The sequence below is a fragment of the Zea mays genome, chromosome 1 (genome assembly GCF_902167145.1).
Source record: "Zea mays cultivar B73 chromosome 1, Zm-B73-REFERENCE-NAM-5.0, whole genome shotgun sequence".
NCBI lineage: Eukaryota > Viridiplantae > Streptophyta > Magnoliopsida > Poales > Poaceae > Zea > Zea mays.
Genome location: NC_050096.1, coordinates 29,676,451 through 29,683,852, shown reverse-complemented (window position 1 = coordinate 29,683,852; position 7,402 = coordinate 29,676,451). Strand labels below are relative to the sequence as shown.

The 7,402-nt window shown below is 45.2% G+C and overlaps 1 protein-coding gene across 1 annotated transcript; it reads left to right on the top strand.

Annotated features, from left to right (window-relative positions):
- Positions 1-314: 314 nt before the first annotated feature.
- On the top strand, positions 315-3,908 carry LOC103633148 (probable inactive poly [ADP-ribose] polymerase SRO3). Its single transcript, XM_008654828.4, has 4 exons — positions 315-1,438; positions 2,638-2,885; positions 2,972-3,108; positions 3,499-3,908. The coding sequence occupies exons 1-4, from the start codon at positions 627-629 to the stop codon at positions 3,595-3,597; spliced, it is 1,296 nt and encodes a 431-aa protein (XP_008653050.1). The 5' UTR covers positions 315-626; the 3' UTR covers positions 3,598-3,908.
- The last annotated feature ends 3,494 nt before the right edge of the window (positions 3,909-7,402 follow it).

The window sequence follows — 7,402 nt, the reverse complement described above, 5'->3', positions numbered from 1 at the left end:
CAAACAAACCCTAAAACTAATTACAAAGGCAAGACAAATCTATTAAATCCAATTAGTCAATGATTTACCCGTATAATGCTATAATAAACATTAATTATAAATTAGTTAGATTTAATAAATCTGTCTCTATTTAATCTTCACAAATATAACTATTTTTTATAATTAAATTATATTTAATATTTGTAATTGATATCTAAACATTAGATACGGTACATACTAAAATTTAATCGAGAAAACCAAAGACCACCGGTAACATCCGTGTTCACATCATGCAAAACTGCTCCACACAGCAGATCTTCCGGCAAAACGGTTGCGAGGCTAAACTGGACATTTCTAGACTTCTCTACCAAGTCATATCTCATATCCCCCGAAACAGTCAGGGGCTGAGGGAGGCGCCGCCTGGGTGGAGTGGAGAGCTGGAGGCAGATCGAAATAAAGAGCACCTTCCGAACCGACGTCCTCGCCAACGTCGTCTCAAACGTGCCCCTCACGAGACCGTCCTCCAAAATCCTGAAACCTATATAATTCCCGCTCCATCACCGGCCGGACGCCTGATCCGAGCCCCTGAGTCCTGATAGTACACGACAGGCACCGCAGCAGACCGGCCGGACTCGGCGCCAAGCGCGATGGATTTGTCATCCGACGACGTGAAGGCGGCGAACATGCGGCCTGCGGTTGCTGCTGCCGACGGCACGTCGACGCTTCTGCGGGGTTGGCGGGAGTTCATGCGGAGCGGCGCGCCGGCGAGGTTCCTCTGTTATGAGGACGGCAAGTGGATCGGTATCACCGGAGAGGCGGTGCCGCAGCTGCGCCAGGCGTTCCAGGAGAGGAGGGCGATGGCCGATGCTTCGTACGGGGGCAAGGCGTACCTGTTCGACTTCCTCCGCATGATCAGGATCGACGAGGTCACCGGCGAGGAGACCGGGCTGGCGTGGATCGACGACCGCGGGGACTGCTTCTTCCCGGCGCCCGACTGCGGAGGGAGGAAGCGCAAGAGGGACGACGAGCCGGCGGAGGACGAGGCCGAGTCATCCTCGGGCGTGGACGTGCGCTCAGGGGAGAGACACGGCGTGGACGCCAAGAAGATGAAGGCATGGGAGAACGCGGCGGTGAGGCTCGAGGAGAACGACATGTACTACCAGGTCGTCAGCAAGCTATTCCTCAGCTATGGGATGGCGCAACGCGGCGCGGCGATCACGGAGGTGCGCAAGATCGCGCCCGGCGCGAGGACCGTGGCGTTCCGGGAACAGGGGCAGCGCCTCGCCTACGCGCGCTGCACAGCCACCGGCACCGCCAAGTTCGCATGGTACGGCGCCTCGGAGGACGACGTGGCCGCCGTCGTCGAGCGAGGATTCGTGAGGAACAACGCGCCAAGGCTGGGCGCGCGCAAGCACGGCGACGGCGTTCATCTTTCGCCGGCGCAGTGCCCTTACACGAGGTGAGTTCTGAGCTGGTTTTGGCATTCCGATTCAGATAAATCTGGACTTCGCAATTTTGATCGATCCCGAGCTGAGTTGTAGTATAATTTGCCTAGTTGCCAAGATTCCCATTTCTTTTACTTGCATATATATATATATGAAGCTGCATCGATTTTGCCGGGTGAATTTGTAAGAATCTTGCACATAGTTCCTCTTCTATCTAGCCCGCTGATTGGTAAATATATCAAACTAGAGCGAAGTTCATAGTCTTTTTGCCATATATTCCTGTTGTTTTTATTTGGGATTATAATCTGCTCAGATCTTAAACCCTAAACAAACATGCCCTAGATGTGTTTATTTCATAAGTTAGATTATGGTGAAAAAGTAAGAGAGTAAAATATTTGTTTATGACTACGAATAAAATAAAATAAGTTAGTATTTGATAGTTTATTTTAACTTATTTATGATACCAAAATAATATTTTACCCTTCTAAGAGCAACTCCAATAGTTATGTAAATTTTAGCTCTCTAAATCACAGATTTAAAAAGTTGCTAAATGGCTTTTGGAGTAAAAAAATGTGAGTTCTCCAATAGTTCTCTAAATATAGGTTGTAATTTTGTTTTGTATTTATCCACATAAAAAATAAGTCACAAAAACTATATAATGCAGTCAACATTTTTGTTTAGGGAGTTGTTAAATGATTGCCAAATGTAGAGAGAAAATGAGGTTAGATGACAAGTTGTTAAATTTAGAAAGTTCATTTAGAGAACTGTTGGATAATAGTTTTTATGTTAACTACCTAAATTATTAATTTAGGAAGTCTTTTAGAGAACCGCTGGAGTTGCTCTAACTTTTTATCATAATTTAACTTATATAATATAGGAGGGATATATCTTGCCAAAGTCTTAATCAATTCCTTGTTTCTTCGCCATTCCCAATAAAATAATTTACAGTGATTTTGATTGCTTAATCACGAAGACACTGTTATGTTGCTTCGTATTAAAATGAATTTCTTGCTAACCCGAGCATTTTTGCATTTGTATATAAAAAATAAACAAAATATATATACGAAGTATAGCTGTGAAGTAGAGAACTGGGAAACAACAGAAATGATCTCTGATCGTTCCAGTTAACTTCATCTCAACAATGTGTGACCCGGTTTAGCAGCTCATCATATATACAAGCCTAACGATCTATTTGAAATCGTTTCTGTTTCAGTGCCATGCTGGCCAAGGCAGACGGGAGCGACGAGGCGCACATCGTGCTGTGCCGCGTGCTGATGGGCCGGCCGGAGGCTGTCCCGGCAGGATCTTCGCAGTTCTGCCCCAGCAGCCGCAGCTACGACAGCGCCGTGGATAAGCTGGAGAATCCACAGTGGTACGTTGTGTGGAACATGGATATGAACACGAGGATCCTCCCGGAATACGTGGTCAGCTTCAAGTGCTCCAAGCTGCAACAGATGCGAGGTTAGCTTGTTCTCTGAATTTGACGAAGATGGTACTGTGGTTGCCATTGGATGGTGTTTCATGATTTGATGAACTTTCGGTTTCAGAATCATCAGAAGCGACTTCAAAGCTGAAGAAGCCGGCACCAGTGGCTCGCGACATGTTCCCGACGCTTCTTGCAGAGATCCAGCAGATCGTGCCAGACAAGTGTGATCTATTGCAGGAGTCATACAAAAACTTCAAGGTAAATTGGTGATAGTAATTTCCACACAGCTTGTTAGTAGTATACGTGCAAGTTGGAAGGACTCTAGTATTTAGTTGACAAACTCTAGTATTTTGTTGACAAATTTCCCTACTTCCTTTACATTATATTCGATCTACCGTTTTGTCTGCTGGCAACTGTCATTGCATGCGCATATTTAGCTGTCATCGGGAAAATATGCAGAATTTGCGTTGCTACTTGAAGAGCAATTGCAAACAACTTTACAATTCTGAAAAAAGAGCATAAATTGATTGCTTGGACATGCCAAATTGAGTGCCAGTGTGGTTGATCATAATAATGCACTACTTGTACTAAGGAACAGCGCAGCAGCAGCCTGAAAACTTTCACTAACACAATCTTTCTTCCCTGCAGATGGGTCAGATTAAGAAAGACCAGTTCATCCAGTTCCTCCGCAATTACGTCGGAGACGAAGTGCTGAAAACCGTGGCCAAGAAACTTCGACGATGCTAAATTTCTAGTGCGCGGTGCGACATCATTATCTCCTTGATTTCTACTCGAGCTGTCTGTAGTAGTGCTCAGTAGAGATGAGGAGGTTCACTTCTGTTTCTGTTGATTCAAGTTTCTGTCAAGGGCTTATAGGGGGTTTGGCGCGCTGTTCTTACATTAACCAACAGTCCAACACAAAGGATAGATGCAGTTTCTGATACTGAGACGTTTCGATTCTTCTTTTAGTGTCCTGCAGCCTGTGATAATCTGTACAGACTGAAATGATATATGCATAAATGGAACCATTGTTGAGCTGGCCAGTCGCTCCAAAGTTTTGCCGTTGGCCAATCGCTCCAAAGTTTTGCCGTTGCAGAGTTCAGGAGCTTGTTTAGGCGCGTCAGGGAGAAGAATAATCTCTTCGTTTATTGTTTTCCTATGTGTTTAACTTTATCTTCAACTTCTCTGACGTTGATTAGAGTACATTTAAAAGTTTCAACTTCTCTGACGTTGATTAGAGTACATTTAAAAGTCACAAATCTACAACGGAACTAAATCATGAAATAATTATGTTCTGATTACACATCTATTTAATACGATAGATTTTAGAAGTTCTCTATAAATATGGTTAAAAGGTTGGTAAGTTTCATGTTAGAAACTGGATAGAAGTTTTGGCTGTGGCTTAGGGTTTGTTTGGTTGAGCTGTGACCGTGAAAAAGTTGCTGTAGGCTGTGTGAGCTGTGAAAATCACTAAAAAGCTAAAAATCATTTGGTTGAAATCACTAAAACTCGTTAAAATTTTTTCGATATATGTTTTCACAGTTCCATCCGAAAATCCACTAAAAGCAGGTCTAGAAGTGCTTTCAGATTTGCACTACGAGAAAAGTCGGCTTTTAGAAAAAGCTGCTTCCAAAGCCAAAGCCAAAAGTCAAACCAAACACACCATCAGACTGTTTGCCTCTTTTTGTTTTGAGGGCCTAAAATCATTATTTTGAGCGATTGTTGAGAAAAAAAAACATTCGAAATTAGATATTGGACCATTACCGGCTACTCCCTCCATCGTCCATCCCTATTTGACGCATGTACGCTGTTACTTGCGATATGCATGTAGATAAAATAAAGCACGGGCACAGATTAAAGTGACTAAACTGGGGAGGTCAAGAGAAAAAGAGGCAGGTCAAAGTGATGATTTATTCATCAAAAGGTGCATATCAGGTTTGAACATAATGGAAGAAGTGACCAAATTGGGGAAGACAAAAACATATTCAATCTTCACCAAAAAAAACAAAGATAACAGAGAGATATATATATGTGAAGCAGATCAAGAATTAACTTTGATTTGGCTAAGAAATGAGATGTCTTTATCACGTATGATATTTCTGCCTTTATCTTCCACTCAGCTAGCGCTCTGACGACCTAAAAACTGCTTTTAAACAAGTTATTTAAATTATGTTTAACTCTATGTATGATGTACGTGATACAGAGACGGAATGGGTTTATGCTTAGAGCTGGACATGGGTATTACAAGCTCAGATTGATGCATGAAATAGTTTTTTCTTTTTCGGTGTACCAATTTCCGAGATTTGTTTGTGACACTGTGTACGGCTGAAATTGATTTGAACTGAAGTTTGCTACCGGACAAATAAAAATTGTCTGCTTAAAAGCAGTGTAGCTGGATTAGTTACACACCCTGGATGAGTGAAAGGGCCGGATCCAAGGATTTCTGGTCTAGAACCGGGTTTTGCCTGCCGAACGAGGCCGTTTATCATTTTCAATCTCGCTGAGAGGATTAACCCAGCAAAGTACATCTTCAGTTCCTCACGGGCCAGGAGCCACACGTCGTGTGCCACGGGGAGCCCAGCGCCGGCTTGGGCTGGTCTGGGCTGGGCTGGCATACACAGATGTGGAGGGTTCCGCGGCCGCTGATGCCGACTCACTTTGTACTTACCATAGTAGGCCATAGCGGCGCGGGCTGTATTAGGCTCTAGCAAGCTATATGCCATCGTCTGGTCAAAAGGCCTCTCGAAACCTGCCGGCTAAAAACTAACAAAGGTGCTGAGTGCTGACCGAACTCTGCACCCGAACCGAACACAAAAGGGGAAGCAAGCGCCACCACACAGCAACCATTTGGCCGTAGGCAATCAATCAGGCGGCGACGCGCACGAGGGCGAGGGCGAGGCGATGGATTCGGCCACGCTCGTCCCTCCGGCCAATTTACTAGTAGTGTTTAGGTAGGCGCAGATGACGTCGTCCCCTCCGCCTGCTCTGCTCATCCCTTCCAATATCAAAGGAAATACTGCTCATTGTTTTGCATATCCCTTCGCCTCCCCCTCTCTCCCGAGCCGACACGTCCCGGCCATGACAGCGTCACCTGCCGCGCGGATAATAACCCAACTAATCGAACACCGATCGCTCATCATCATCATCATCATCCAGGCCGGGGTACGAGTGACAGACATGACGCGTTGGTTCCGTGGCTTGGTCGGAATTTTCAATCATGTCCCGGCCGAATCGGTGTGGGGTGGTCACTCTTCAGGCCGGCCGGTGGCGCTGGCGCTGCGGGTGCCTCCGCCTGCCTTTCTTGTTTCCTTCCGGAAGATGGCGCCGCGCGCGAGCGAGGCCGCTCACGAACTTTCTCAGCTGCCATGGTGATGTCGCTGGCTGACCACGCTGCCCTTTTCCGCCCGCCCGACCAATCGACAACAAATCGCTTGCTCAGCTCGCTCTCTTTCTCGGCTTCCGCTTCAAGCTAGGCAAAGCTATTATTATGCATTCACTTGATCTGCACCAGCCCAGCCCCAGCAGCAGGCAGATGATGTTTCGTTCGGCAAGTACGCAAACTGTTCCGGCACGGCAAGTTTCATCAGTGTATACGTGACGAGACGACTCGCGCACGAGAGAGAGAGAGAGTCAGAGACAGAGGCCTGTGGTTTCAGTCAGGGGATGGTTAAGATTGGGTCGTCACGCACGCAACAGCTCTCTCTCTCTCTACCCCCTCCTAGTAACGATACGATGATCCATCAGTGCTAATCCTGTGACTTGCTGCAATCATTATCGTTCCGGGATGTTTCGGTCAGCTGTCCTTGTACGTACACAAGAGAGGGTTTCAAATCAACGGCTGGTGACAGAAATGCCAGGTCGCTTTTAGAGGGTGTTTGAATACGCTAGACATAATAGTTGGTCAGTAAAAAAATTGCTAGTGAAATTAGCTAGCTAACTATTTAGCTAATTTGCTAAAAGCATGCAGCTTCTAATTGTTAGCTTAGTACATTAAAACTCCCTCTCTTAATTCGGTTGACACGCGCCAGAAGGCAACATACATGCATGTATGTATATATATATATATATATATATATATATATATATATATATATATATATATATATATATATATATATATATATATATATATATATATATGCCTGCCTACTTGCTGTTTAAGCTACGTACGCACGTCGAGTGTTCTTTGAAACTAACTTTCATAAGATCAGGCAACCCAACACACTGCGATGTGGAAGCGTATGCTATTCCAGTTGTATTGTTGTTGGCCGCCATGTCTTTGTCGTCCTTGGTTTCGGATTGCTATTGCACGTCAGGAACGCGAAACCCTCCCAAGTAGCTAGCCACTTAGCCACGCGACACTAAACGCATATCCAGATTACTTATCCTATATATATATCTCACGCCCTTCTGATTTTCTATACAATAAACCCAGCAGGCTGATGCCAATTAACCACTGGACGAACGAGAAGCCTGTCCTGTCCCTCTAGCTTAGCTACGCCTAATGATGTCCATCCACCTCGTCATAGCTAAGCTAGGCTAGCTCGAGTCA